Source organism: Metopolophium dirhodum, chromosome 2 (assembly GCF_019925205.1).
Source record: "Metopolophium dirhodum isolate CAU chromosome 2, ASM1992520v1, whole genome shotgun sequence".
Taxonomy (NCBI): Eukaryota; Metazoa; Arthropoda; class Insecta; order Hemiptera; family Aphididae; genus Metopolophium; species Metopolophium dirhodum.
This window is the reverse complement of record NC_083561.1, coordinates 1,728,516-1,743,613: the sequence shown is the minus strand read 5'-3', so window position 1 is coordinate 1,743,613 and position 15,098 is coordinate 1,728,516. Positions and strand designations below refer to the sequence as shown.

The 15,098-nt window shown below is 35.4% G+C and overlaps 2 protein-coding genes across 3 annotated transcripts in view; one reads left to right on the top strand and one right to left on the bottom strand.

Moving 5' to 3' along the window:
• The first annotated feature begins 367 nt into the window (after positions 1-367).
• LOC132939268 (protein GPR107) lies at positions 368-4,123 on the top strand. Of its 2 annotated transcripts, XM_061006349.1 has the most exons (14): positions 368-515; positions 592-923; positions 1,033-1,143; positions 1,272-1,423; positions 1,572-1,663; positions 1,945-2,018; positions 2,086-2,190; positions 2,267-2,403; positions 2,473-2,622; positions 2,691-2,808; positions 2,870-3,000; positions 3,064-3,205; positions 3,309-3,466; positions 3,557-4,123. In XM_061006349.1, the coding sequence occupies exons 2-14, from the start codon at positions 825-827 to the stop codon at positions 3,660-3,662; spliced, it is 1,575 nt and encodes a 524-aa protein (XP_060862332.1). In that variant the 5' UTR covers positions 368-515; positions 592-824; the 3' UTR covers positions 3,663-4,123. The 2 variants fall into 2 exon arrangements, with proteins under 2 accessions (XP_060862332.1, XP_060862331.1); XM_061006348.1 differs by lacking the exon at positions 368-515 and having other exon boundaries at positions 529-923.
• Positions 4,124-11,159: 7,036 nt separating this feature from the next.
• LOC132938215 (protein dachsous) overlaps positions 11,160-15,098 on the bottom strand; it is a 134,530-nt gene continuing 130,591 nt past the window's right edge. The window contains 1 exon segment of the mRNA XM_061004915.1: positions 11,160-15,047. Coding sequence (XP_060860898.1) covers positions 12,305-15,047 — 2,743 coding nt within the window. The 3' untranslated portion in view covers positions 11,160-12,304.

Here is a 15,098-nt window from a genome sequence, read left to right as displayed (position 1 = left end):
TCAATTTGATATTTATAATAACAGAGTATTCTTCTTAACGTACAATTTGTTTCCCCATGGCTCATATACATGAATATTAATTGAACCAAGGTAAGAATTTCATATTACTTTACATAGGTACTAGACTTTATACTATCTCAGAATATCTCGCGTAAGTATCGTGATTGGTGGTAACGAACTCGGTTATGGTTCATATGATAACGTGAGCGCCTCATATTATGGTAGTAGATAAGGCATATAGGCCCACGCGTTAATAAGTTTTGCATTATTTTACACTATAATAAATATATCACAGAACAGTATTATAAATTATATAAAAATTATGGTTATAATAATATGATCTACATTCTACAAGACACTGTGGCAGTGTGGCTAACAGTGTCAGTGTGAATTGCCGAATAGGTGGAAAACTGGAGTACGATATAATACAATGGACTTTTCTTATCATGAAAAATAACCGCTTATCATCGACCACGGCTACGATTACCAATATCATCGTTGTTATATTTTCTATGGTAATAATAATAATAATAATGAGTAATATTATCGATGTGTCTTTCGTTAATACTAATTAGTGATTTGTTATTGTAGTAAAATTTCAATAATTCGGAACGGGGACAGTGGGACACAGCCGTAACACGCCACACGCCGTCCTCGATCGTCTCGAGACTTCGCGTATTTTTGTCCGTCACTGTGATTTTGCTAAACTCCGCTGCCTCTCCTTCGCGTGCGCGCCCTCGCTTCGCCATGTTCTGACACCGAAGAAAACTTCGATTTTCCTCCAAAAATCTCTAGCATTCCATATTCCAGTACTGCGACCGACCATGTCTCCGGTCCGGCCGCCGGCGGTGTTCGTCCTGTTCGCGCTGTCGGCTGTTCTCGCTGTTCAAGTGGCAGCCAGGATACACACGTTGCCGATACACGTAAGTTACCTACACATTTTGTTTTTACCGAATTTTCTGATACTTACTAATAATTGTAATAAATGTCGGCATTGTTGTTGTTGCTGTTGCCATCATTGCATCCGGGTAGAACGACGATCGGCGGTTCATAGCGTTGACCACTTTTGGATTTTTTCGTGGCGGCTTATTGGAAGTGGAAATAGTAGACTTTTACCTGCCTCCCGACAGCCTAAATGAAACCGTGAGTAAACACACACAAAAGTCAAAAATGAAGATGTGAACCCGCCACACTAGCTCCGTGTATACTCGACGTTGTGTCGTACAACGTTCTATTGTAATATCATAATTTTGTTTGTTTTCTTGTTTCAGCATGGCTTGCTGCTTGAAAAGTCCTTATTTGACGAAGGGAATCCTTATATTGATTCTCAACAAGAAATCTGCCCAATTGAATCTCCTAATCTACTTGATATACGAAAGAATTCTAACCTGGCAGTTTTCAAGTTTAATTTTCCAAAAAAACTGTAAGATTTTCTTTTTAAAATTTTAACTTATAAGCTATAAACAACCGTATGTTTGAAAGTTATACATTTTTAAGTAAATTTATTACCTATAAATATTTAGTTGAATTCATATTTAATATTGTATTAGTAATAAAATGTTTGTTTCTAGTGTCACAATTAATTGTTCAGATTCCATGGAGCCATTTTATTTATTCGAAAACATGGACGATTTCAGAAAGAACCTGAATGATATTGAAGATGGTATGTACTTTGAATAATAATAATAATATTAGGTAAATCTCTTCTGTCCTGGTTTGGATCGTTCATTGCAAACAGAGCTGGTATCCCCTCCTTCAAATGTGTAATCTGTTATACCTGATGGTCATTCTCTTTATTTATCAATAGTGCTGACCACGTTTTGCGTGATTTTCAAATTTTAACGTTTGCTGATGATATGAAAGTATTCCTTTATATTAACTCAATGAATAATTAAAAAAATTAAAAATATATTATAACATAATATTAAGTTTGGATCTTTTCAGATACTAAAACAAGTCACATTAACAAAACTTTACCAATTTCAAATGGTACTCAACCAGACAGTTTTAATATAAAAGTAAGAATATAATATTATCATGCAGTTAAAATTTTTTAATGATATTTTATTTTATTTTTGATGAAAGTTTGTTGTTTATGTGAAAACGAGATCAAATGAAGGATTATATAATTTATACTACCACAACTGTCCGAATTATGCCACGATACCAAAGTCTAAACAAAGTTTTACGGTACCCAAATTAAATAATTATATTTGAAAAAATCATTAATGTTCAAAATGTAAATTGATATCATGGTTTTTCACAGGTCACTATAAATGAGATCAATGCCGATGGAAATTATTTATCAGCTGGTGACATGCCATTGCCATCTTTGTATTTTTCTATGTCTATTATATATTTTTTCACCGATGTATTGTGGGTTTATTTCTTATACAGAAGCACGTAAGTCAAATACATTTCTAATCAACTGCAACAATACACTATATTGTAATATAAAATATTTTATTGCAGTTATCCTGTTTACAAAATACACTATCTGATGGCTTTATTAGTGTTTCTTAAAGCAGCGACTTTATTTTTCCATGGTTTGAATTTCCATTTCATTCAAGTCAAAGGACAGCATATTGCCACATGGGCTTTTGTCTACTATGCGATACACTTGTACTTAGTTTTCACACACAATTGAGCTTATTTTCTTTTGTTTTATTATTTATGTTTTTCTGTTTTAGATTGAAAGGATCAGTTTTATTTATAACGATTGTTTTAATTGGTACTGGCATGACTTTTGTCAAACATGTTTTGTCGGATAAAGACAAGAACATCTTTATGATTGTCATACCCTTACAGGTGTGACATTTTTTCTCCATACAATATAATGCTTATATTTTAAACATACTAATGTCTATAGGTATTAGCTAATGTAGCCTATGCTATTATTCAAGAATCTGAAGAAGGTGATATGCAGCACAATGCTTGGTTGGATTTGTTTCTACTTGTCGATTTCATGTGCTGCGCTGCTATTTTGTTTCCCATTCTTTGGTAATGATAATCAATAAAAAAATGTATCAAACATATCACATTAAAATTTATTTTACTTGATAGGTCTATACGACATCTACAAGAAGCATCACAGACGGACGGTAAAGCAGCAATAAATTTACGCAAACTAAAGTTATTTCAACAGTTTTATGTTATGTTAGTTTCTTATATTTATTTCACACGCATATTGATATACATGCTTAGAGTGAGTATTATGATATTTATTTGTACCTTATGAGTTATGAGTCTTATTTGTGAATTACTGTATGAAAAACAACAGTTTATTACAAAATTTCAATATTTTACAGATGACAGTACCATTTCATTTGTTATGGCTTAATGAATTCTCTAGAGAAACTGCAACGTTTATTTTCTTTGCAATGACTGGTTATAAATTCCGACCAACAATTGCAAATCCTTATTTCCAAGTGGCATCAGATGTTGATGATGATGACACAGACATTGTGTAAGCACAAATAATACAGTGTCTTTCCATTTCCCATACAACCATTGTAAACATAATTAAATGTTGATTTTTGTTTTCTTTTTGTTACAGAATTAGTCATTTTGGATCTGGCGTTAGCAACCGTTCTAGAAAGAAAGCAAACAATGGTGGGGAAACTGCTGAGGACGAAATCATGTTAGTGGAGTCATCGTCGTGATATAATAGATATTATGTTTCTATGATACCAAGACTGATCCAATTGATCCATGAACCTTTGCCGTGTCTTCTAGTCTATCTTTTAAGAGTAGACAAAACTGTTCCATTTGTACAAATTTGTACCAAACTATCGCACAACATTTTACTGTTTGTTTATTTATGTAATAAATATAAGTCAATCACTTTGTTACAATATTGTCTATAGTATGAGAATTGATTGATTTTTTTTTTTTTGTAATTTTTTAGATTTAAGTCCATGTTCCTTAGGCGTTGTTGCTATGTAATATATTTTTTATTATGAATACTAACATTGGTGAAATATCAACAATTAATGCAATATTAAAGAAAAATATAGGAACATTATTTTATTGTATGAAATAGTACTAATGTTATATTGTTAATATGGTGCTTAATCGAATTTAACTAAAACAATAAAATATCTGGTTGTTAATAAGACAAATACACTAGCATTAGATTTTACGAGTAGATTATTTAAAACCTTTCTATTTGATGTATTTGTGTGCAAATTTAAAATAGGTTTAGTTAGACACATATTCAACTTTTATTCTGGTATCTTGATTACCTAACCGAGAAAAAGTTTATTTTTGCTATCTTAGAATATTAATATTTCGATATCTATTCAGACTACAGAGTCATACATAAAAAACAATAATATCTGATAATATTATAATTACAATGGATCGGTGTATTTACTTGTTACCTATATGCACAATGTAAATAACATTTTATCATCTACATTTTGCCTAAACAGTTTAATTATTGATAAGAGTTTGCAATTTCGTATAAGGAATTTAAAGGGGAGGCGCCCCAGGGTTCAGAACTTGCACAGCCCTGCCAATTATGCCTTATACCTAATGATTAATTAATAATTATTGGTATTTTTATGTCATTAGTCATTAAACAATAGGCAAAATAGTTAATAATCGTTGTATACTCGTATATATATAAAATAAATGTACATGTACCTATAATAAAATAAGTCTTGTCTTCGTCTTAAATTTTCAAGAGTTTATGGCCTATGATGCGAGACCGTTTTTAAAGGCTATAGAGTCGATTAAAAATTATATTATTGCCTATATTTGTTATGAAAATTAATTATTTTAAATTTTTTGGTAATTTTAATTATTTAAAAAATTTAAGTTTTTAAAACAATTTTTATATTATTGCCTTTTTAATTGAAACAACTGAACTTATTCGCCCTTTACATTATTATGTTTTTAATCTGATTTTTATGATAAATAGGAACAAAAAGGTCTTGTTTATCATTGGATAATTTTATTGTTATCGATTGTGTATTTTGTAATTTATACACAATCAGCACTATATAGGCACTATATTGTTCCTTTTTGATGTATTCCACTGTTTTGATTTTATCGAATCGTAAAAAATAAACTTTCACAACTGTATGTTGTCACGCATTTTGAGTCATTTTTTTCCAACTAGGTCTAGGTGTACATCCTTAGTAAAATTATTTTTACAGTTTGTACCTAACTCGTCAAACTTTCACAATTTAATAATTAGTAACTGAAAAATAATAAAAATAATAAATGGTTATTGAAACATTTTTTTTTAACTTTTCAAGCAGACTTGTTAGTTGTAACGAGTACCACCCAATTAGTAGGTACTTGCAAATATAGTATCAAGTATTTGCAAATAGTATTAATTACTTACAACGAGTATCAAGTACTTGCAACTCGTACCTACTAAGTACTTGGTACCTAGTCAGTCGGTACTTGGAAAAATTAAAAACAAATTTTACAAATTCAATGAAAATTCCACTAAAAATTTCAGATTTTTATAATTGTTATTATTATTGCACATTTGCACAGGCCGATAATGTACGAACAATAATGGGCCGTGATGCCAGGTCACCAGAATACTTCGCACGCATTGTACACACCGGCCGACCTTTGTTATATGTGTATGTATTAGGAATTCGATAGACGATGGAAGTGAACGGGTTCGCCGAGCAAGACTATCGAATTCTAGTGTGTGGTGGTTAGTGTGTATTTATATGTGTGTGTGTATGCTTGACAATAATGACAGAAAGGTAATATAAAAATTATAACTAAATTACAATAGTAATTAAATTGCTGTACTACTGTTGAGACGACAATAGATATAAATATATTATAATGTACAGCAACACTACAATATAAAATATGATAATAATCAGGGCTGTGAATATAATGCACTAAAAAACCTTTAAAAATGTCAAAAAATTACAATAAAATATGCACTTAAAATGCAAAAAATGCAATATAAAAGTTTTATAAATGGATTTGTATTTACATAAATTGAACTATGTACTTACAAAGCTACGTTTCACAAGCTCCAAAAAAATGCACAGCCCTAATAATAATTACACGTTGAGTGTCATACGACCGCCGGCGGTCACACGATTATGCATCATTTGTACGCTAAGTATATTTTTCAGTGTCGTTCCAAATTTGTATATTATACTATTTATTTGAAAAAAATTTAAAATTATTAAAAAAGGTGGGTAAGTGGATGTCGCTCTGCTGTACAGTAGGTTACAAGTGGGTCACTGTAATGGATGGTGTTAAATTTGAATTCAATCATATAATATCATTGTATAAGAAAAGATTCTGAGCGAAAACGGTCAGTCTGCAACCTATGATATTACCAAGTATATTTGATGATATTATTGTGAATAAAGTAATTTATATATAACCTATTTCCGTGGAGTCTTGTTTTAAATTTTCAATCCTTAGCCATAAAAGTTAAACATTTTATACATTTTTAACTACAAAATAATTAATAAATTATAAATTTGATAAATGTTGTCAAAATTTGAACTTTAAATGCTTATAAAAAAAAAAATTGTGCCTATGTATTTTTAATATTTTAAAACTGCTATTAGAACGATATATCAGGAGCCTTATATTAAATGTTCACGCTTTTTTACCTAACAAATAAAATTTTAATGATATTTAGATATAGAAAAAAAAACTAAAAAAATATAAAACTGACAATGTCCGTAATCAGCTCAAAAAGAGTCAAATTATTTTCAAAATTTTATCGTGTATAGAAAATGCTAATACAAACATTCAGTGAAATTTTCAAGTATCTTTAGTCATACGTTTTTTCATTACAACAAAATAAGAAACTCGTTAGGCGAGAAATCGAGTGAATAGGTATCAAATGTTGTAAAAATATGAATTTCAAACGGTCATAAAAATTTAATTTGACTTTCTTGTAGACATTTTTTTTTTGATAAAGGTAGATAAGCTTATGGATAATCTTGTATTACATTTTCAAATCTTAGATTGAAAAAGAAAAATTTTTATGAATTCTCAACTCAAAATAATTTGCTTTTTATCAATATTTGAACTTTAAACGCTTATAAATAAAAACTGTGATTAAGGATTTTTAATATTTTTCAAATGTCATTGTAACAATATAGTAGGAGCCTTGTATTACATTTTCAAGCTTTTTTACCCAACAAATAAAATTTTATTGATATTTGTAGAAAAAAAAACTAAAAAAATTGAAAACTGACAATGGCCGTAAACACCTCAAAATATTTGGAAAATGTTATGGTGTATAGAAAATGCTAATATAAACATTCAGTCAAAATTTCATGTACCTACGGTCATTTGTTTTAGAGTTAAACCAAAAACCAATATCGGTTTTCTCGTAAACATTCCCGTTTTTCCTTAATTTTTCTTTTGTTTTTCACGCTGCTTTTGAAAACAATGTACCTAATAATTAGTGTTCTAGGGTTAATAATATAAAACCATATTCATTTATGGCTGCCGGAGGTCATGTGGCGTGTAGTAATGATCAATTGTGGCCAGCCGGCGGTCCCAAAACCATAAAATTTAAGATTTATAAATGACCGCCGGCGGCCGTATGGCACTTAACGTGCCCTTAAGCCAAAATAGTACAGTAAGTATAATAATATGTGGCCCTACTGGCTCAACAGAATGGAATATAGGTATATAGCTACCGACTCAGTGGCGTGCAGAACATTTTTCAGACCTGAGGTAAACTTTACAATTTGACCACCCACCCTGCCCACCATCAGGTTTTTCGTACTCAATTGATACTCTAACAAATTGTATACATTTATATTATATTTAAAATGTACGATCAAACTAGTGCCCAGTGCCGCAAGTCGCAACTACACATTATGGGGCTGATGTGCAAATCTTAGTTTGGGGCCTAAATGTACAAAATGTAAATAAATTATTATATAAAGCTATCTAAACAAAAAAAAAAAAAAACAAAAAAATGTAATTGTATAATTTATTGTTATCACTTATCAAAATAGTATTATAGAATAATTTCAATACACATTTGTAAATTATCTAACAAAATAGTTTTTTCTTCGCTTTTGCGTTTGAAAAGTTGTCAATGACTTTCTCTACATCTATATCGGAAGTTCTTCTCCTTTCTATGTTCAGTGTGGAAATGCCATTGAGACGTTATTGACTTATAGAATTGCGCAAAAAATTTTCGATTAATCTGAGTTTAATTTGATTACAATAAATTATAAATATTTAATAATATGAACAAATTTGTTTTTTTTATTCTTCATTTTACTAAAATTTTCTTCAGCCACAGCTTTACAATTAATTTTAACACATCGATTTGGGGGCCTATATCGGATTGGGGCCTTGAGGGTCGATCTGCGATGCACACCTTGCACTGCCGGTAGTTGCGGCACTGCTGGTGCCAAAGTTGCACACCTATAGTAACCCACCCACCCGTATTTTCCCTGAGGCAATTGCCTCAAAAAATAGCTGTTCAGCACGCCACTGGCTACCGTTATTTGAGCAGTGAGCTCGTATAAACTATAACAATAATACCTATGTATAAAAAAACTCACAAGTATGTCGGTGCACGGCTGGCCAGCTTGCTAACTGTGCCTGTATAATAAATTGACACAAAAACAAATATTATAATAATAATATATGTGGCGACTCGCGCCTTTCACAGAATAGGTAATAATATACTATAATAATAATGTGGCGATTCGCGGCTTTGACGAATTATACAGACACTGCGATTCGCACCTTGCAAAACAATATATTTATAATGTGTATTTCGAACGACTACCGGCACACGAAATAATTGGTACAGTGTGGTTTTCCATAGTAATATAATATGTGGCGATTTGCGCCTTGCACAGGATAATACAAATATATGAAATATGTATGGCGATTCGCGCCACAAACTAATAACATTTTCCTCGCCTTTCACGACAATGCGATATACCGGCGATTCGCGCCTTTGACAATAACGATTTAATAATATAATATAATATAAACGGCGCACGAAATAATAATTTGCTGTTTTGTCGACACCGGTGCGCGAACTGAACTGCGGCGGCCGTGTTACATAATCATATAATCTACATTAATTACAGTGATCCAAAGAATTTTATCCGAGACCCAACACTATCTACTAATCTCAGGAAATTTAAAAAAACGAAATATTTCAAATATGTGAAATATTTCAGTGTTTTAATAAATTTTGTTTTATTTTTAAATGAGTTTTGTCTTTACATAATATGATTGTCGTTGACTGCATCCTCCGCACTTGTGTGGTACCTATATGTGTATACCTAACCTTTGGTATTATACATTTAAAACCGTATACAACAATTTAAATATTTTTATGTTTAAATGATACAAGTAGGTATACAATCTTATAATACATGTACATTGTATACCTATTACCTACTGAATTCTTACGTAAGGATTTAGAACACTGAACATTAGTACAGCATTATAAACTTATCAATATTTATCATATTATATATTCTACTAATTACTATACACGTCTTATGTATATAATTGTAAATATGAATGTGGCATTGTGGCCATGCAACAAAGTGTTATTAATAATAATATAGTTTTTCTTGTTATAAATTTCTACCTAAGTCAGTGGCGTGTCGAAGGTATTATTTTGGAGCAATTGCTCCATCAAATTTTTGGTTGGTGGGTGGTCCCCCTGCCACAAAATACTTGAGACACCTAGGTGGGTGACTAGGTATACTGTAGAAATATCATATCCTATTATACAAATCGTTACAAATGTACGCATAATTTGTACATTTTTAATTTAAACTTTTTTGCTGAGTTGGAAATGCCGTTATAAACATCAATGGTGGTGGGTGGGTGGGTACCTTGTATACATTTTTACTCCTCACCAAAAATGAGTTTAACACGCCACAGACCTAAGTTATAACGTTTAGATAAGGATTAAGATAATAAGGTTCGACAACGTAATAAATATTATAAATATCATTTAGTTACAATATTAGAGTACGATCAGCCATTTCCTGGGAAAATAACCAAGTTTTGCTATAAATAGTCGAAAACAAGACCTAATATAGTAATATGTCAACCGTACCACTCGTATTCCATTAATGTCAATGATTATACCTAGAACTCTTGGACTATATAAATATATAATTAATAATTGATAAATAACCATCATTAATATTTGTGTTAGAAAAAAATTTCAATGTTTTACGTTTTTGTGAAATATTTCATACTTCAAACACTAACCATACGTCTATACTACACCAATACACCTACTTGTAAATTATAATGAACTAAGCGCTTTGGTTAGGTTAGGTTTAACTAATGCTATGGAAAATATATAAATACAATTCTAAGCATTTAAGACTTTTATCAAACTATTTTTAATTATTCACATAATAAATAATATCGTTATGAGAAATTTTTAATTTACGTCGAATCACCAAACACCAATATTGGAAAAAGGTTGTTTACTACCTATAATTTGCATTTTTTCGTCAATCCTCTCTATTAGCTATAAACTAATTTCATGACTCCCCGATTCAGAATAATATACAAATTTCATATAGCATTTGTTGAACTACGTAATAATAATTAATTTAAAAATAGATTTCAACCAATTCCGTTTTTAAGTTCAAGAAAAAAAAAATTTAAATACCCCTCCCTCCAAAAAAAGTGAAAAAATTATCACCACGCGTCTGATTCATGAGGAAATCAAGTATTCTGCACTTCTGCAGATACAGCAGAAACAGACGCACCGGTTACCTACCAGGTTTTTGTGACCGTGTATATTTACAGGCACGTTATCAGACATTTACTACAATTTGTTGCCAGATTTTGCAGGATAAGTAAGTTAAACACACCGCACCGTTAATATATCATTGCAAGATTTATTTTTTTAATGTTCATATTTACAAAAGTTTAACATCAATTTTTTTTTTGTACAAAAACATGGTAAACAAATTACAAAAAACTATACCTAACTTTGAAATATTAGCTATTTTTTTTTTATTATTATTATATTTAACTGCACAATATACCTATCCATTCGTAAAAGTAAAGTAAAAAAAAATCATACAATAAATTCATATCGGAAATCGATAAAAAAAAAAAAAAAAAGTTATATAAAAATAAGAAAAGTTATTGAAAACAGTCTTTGCATTTAAGTAAAATGGCAGGAATAAATATTTTTTATTTATTAATGATAACACGAAATTACATCATAATTATAATATAATATTATATAAAAAATATATACAGTACAAAATACACATCATTCTATAGCTGAAAACCGTCGACACCGATCGGACCGCGCGAGGTACATAGGAAAGGTTGTGTACCTACTTGTGGTTTTCGAAAGTCCAACGGTTTCAGTAAATATACTATACAGTCGTTCTGATATATTTTTTTACACGATTTATATAAAATTATTTACAGAAATATATATATACGTTTAGGTAGTATAGTTATATAATATGATTCGTCACAATACACAAATAGTTAGTACACAATATTATGATGTTTGTTTTTATATAAAAATAATAATTTATACACAATGCATATTGTCCACAATATAATGATACAATAATAATATGAGACGTGTATAGAAAAAAAAGTGAGCAAACTACATTATACATATTTATGACTGACGATTGCACGGTTATTGAAATTTGATTTTCGTTTTTAAGTATGGCAATGCTCTTCGTCCGACTTCCTATATATTATAATATACTATTGTATATCCTTGAATCGGCTAGATTCGGGGATAATATTGTTCACTAAACATTATAAACTTTTAATACCATCATTTCATCTGGTATATATATGTACACGCGTGTATGTCATTATAATATATCGGTATATATATATTATATAAAAAATTCATAATTATCACAATTTCGTTATAAAAAAAAAAAAAAAACGTTACCTTTGATTATATCGCCGTTTCGAGAATATAATATAATATATTAATACATATACACGTAAATTATTATAATATTAGCCTAATAACTATTTATAAATTAATCTATTAAATTACATGGTAAATCGAGGCGCAAAACGCAACAGCCGCCGAAAGGGTGCATGTACCGCGACGACCACGACGCGATTTCGACGGCTATAATAATACATTAATACGTACTAAAGGTAATTGTATATGTAGTATTATAAAACGTCGCGAGCAAAATATATTTTATAATTGGACTATTATCGTGTTTGTGTTTCACTCGTCGCGTCGCGCACGCGCACAAGACCCGCACCCTTTGGACGGCCGTGGCAGTTTGGACGGCGAATGTCGTCCACCACCGTCATCGTTATACTATCACTATCACAGCCTGAGTTCGGCCTCCGCCGACGCTTGATGATGCCTCTGCCGGGCCGACGTGGAGGCGGCCGAGTGGAGCGGCGATATGGACGGCGACCGGTTGGCCAGTGGCGACAGGGACGGCGAGAAGGACGGCGACATGGCCACCGATTGGCTGAAGCCCGGGTTGGTCTCGTGACTGATCGGTGACCGGGGCACGAGCAGCATGGGCGGCGGCACAGCCTGGTGGTGATGGTTGTGGTGGTGGTGGTGGTGCTGTTGCGAGGCGCCAGACTGTCGCGACGAGGACAGTGCCCTGGGCGCCATGTTGGTCAACAGTGGCGGGGGCGGGGGCGGCGCGCTCTTTTGCTGCATGTGCTGCTGCTGTTGGTTAGGAACGTTGGATTTCTTGCTGCCGGAAGGGTTTTTGACGCCGCCACCGACTCCGCCGCCGCTACCTCCACTCGTGGACGCAGCGCCGCTGTTGGAGCTCTTTACCGAGTTGGCGTCGTCCTTGAGCCGGGCGATTTCGTTGAACACGTGCGCCAGTGGCTGATACTGCGGGCCCCAGTCCAACAGGTAGTCCCAGTTGTAGCTGCCGGTCAACTCCTCTTCGCTGTGCACGATCGAGCTGAGCGACCCGACCATGGACGGCTGTGGTGGCGGGACTTTCGAGCCCGAGTAGACGGTGCTGTTTGACGACTTGCCACCGCCGCCACTGCCTCCGCCGCCACCGCCACCATCATCTTCACCTACCACGCCGGCGCCAGGGCCACCGCCGCCCCGTTCGCTGCCCACGTCGCTGAGTTTGGCGTAAATCATGTTGGTTATGTCGCCGTCGGTGGCCTCGTCCTCGTCGTACATGTCGATGTTCTCCATCGGCCTACGGTGGCGCCTGGACGACGATAGTCGTCGGTTTTCCTCAGGCAGGTGTGGTGGTACCTGTTGCACAACTGTCTGAGTGTCCACGATGCCCAGGCGGGCCAGGTACTCTTGCGTGTTGCGTGCAGCCGTCACCTCGGACAGTTCATCCGCGTTTTGCCTCTCGTTGATCATCCGGATCTCCTCGTCCTCCACATCGTCCTCCGCCGACCCCCGGCCGCTGGAACCCGACTTCTCCGATCCCGACAGATCCGATGTGGTGGCCGCCCCGGAATTGGTGGTGCTGCTGTTATTCCGGTACGTTGGTATCTCGTCGTACTTGGGTGGTGCGAACTGGCCGACTACTTGCTGGCCACCCACGCCACGTATGGGTATCGTGTCGAACGCGCCGGGGTCCACGTATGTGTTATCGGTCCGCTGGTGTCCGCTCAGCTCAGGTTTGTTGATGTTTCGGTGCTGCTTGTTCTTGAGGTGAAAGTAGAACATGATGCCACCGAGAAGTAGGACGATCAGCAATACCACCGACAGGATGCCGATGATCCAATCCACCGGGCTTCCACCGGAAGCGCCTCCTGCGTTTTGACCGTTGCCACCACTAACGACACCGCTGCCGGACGAACTACTGCTAGCCAGGTTCAAACCGGGCTGGGAGAGTGGGTCGAACGATATCTCGACCACGCTCACGTTGGTCAGTGACCCTTGTTTGCCCGAGCTGGCCGTCACCACGAGGCTTATATCCTGCGCCGCGTCAAAGTTGCCGTCGATCTTCTTCTTCACGATTATCGCCCCCGTCGTCCGGTTCACCTTGAAGTATGCGTTCTGCGTGGTTAGGTGGTACACGACCCGTCCCTCAGGTCCTTTGTCCCGGTCGGTGGCCGATACGTGTCCGATAACGTAGCCCACGGGTAAGTCGACAGTGTTCACCATAAACTTGAAAGTCCGCTCGATGAACTGCGGCGCGAACTCGTCCTTGCCCTCGATTTCGATCTTCACTCTGACCTTAGTGTTCTTGTCCCCAGCGTCGCTAGCGATTATCGTAAACGTGTACTTGCTCCTCGCCTCGTAGTCGAACACAGCGTTGGTGGTCACCAGGCCTGACGACGCGTCGATTTTGAACATTTTCCACGAATCGTCCGCACCCGAATAGCTGGCCGACGACGCGATTGAATAGTTGAGTTGTCCGTAAAGGCCGCGATCTGCGTCCGTTGCCTTGGCTGTGAACACCAGCGCGCCAACCGGTTCGTTTTCACCCACAAACTCCAAGTACTCCGAGACGGGGAATCTCGGAGTGTTGTCGTTGACGTCTTCCAGCCGTATCTTGAGCAACTTTACCGTGGCCAGCTGCCGGTCCGGCGATTTCGCACCATCCTGGGCTTTAACCACTAGATTGTGTTCAGACACGTCCAAGTCGCAATCCAACACGGACTTCACGAAAACGTCACCGGTGTTCCGGTCGATGTCAAAGTAATTCTTGCTGTTGCCCGAAGTTATCTCATAGGAAACGTCCGAGTTTGGAGGCGTATCTGAATCGCTAGCGATCATCCGGACGATCGAGTGTCCAACGGGCGTGTTCTCCGGCAAAGACAGAAGACTTTGTTGTTCATTCGCCGTGAACTGAGGCGCGTTGTCGTTGGCGTCGTCGACAATCACGTGGACAAACACGTAAGAACTGTTGACGCTGTCTGTGATCTTGAGCGAATATATATCGCGTGTTTCCCGGTCCAGGTGTTTTTTTACGAAAAGCTCGCCTGTCGGACTCACAAGGTCGAAATTTTTCTCGTCGTCGCCTTCGATGATTTTAAACTGTGCCGAACTATCCGTCGAGTAGCTGGGCAACAATTTCAAAAATGATTCTCCCAAAACAATGTCCTCTCGAACCGATATTCTAAAACAAAAAAAAATACAAAAAAATCAGTGAAATTCTCCAATAGTATTT

What these genes read in the sequence shown, in the direction of transcription:
- LOC132939268 (XM_061006349.1), top strand. Translation starts at nt 825, where the DNA reads ATGTCTCCGGTCCGGCCGCCGGCGGTGTTCGTCCTGTTCGCGCTGTCG. An exon ending in TTTAATTTTCCAAAAAAACT is followed by an intron (nt 1,424 to 1,571) that starts GTAAGATTTTCT and finishes GTTTGTTTCTAG; the next exon opens with TGTCACAATTAATTGTTCAG. An exon ending in TATTTCTTATACAGAAGCAC is followed by an intron (nt 2,404 to 2,472) that starts GTAAGTCAAATA and finishes ATTTTATTGCAG; the next exon opens with TTATCCTGTTTACAAAATAC.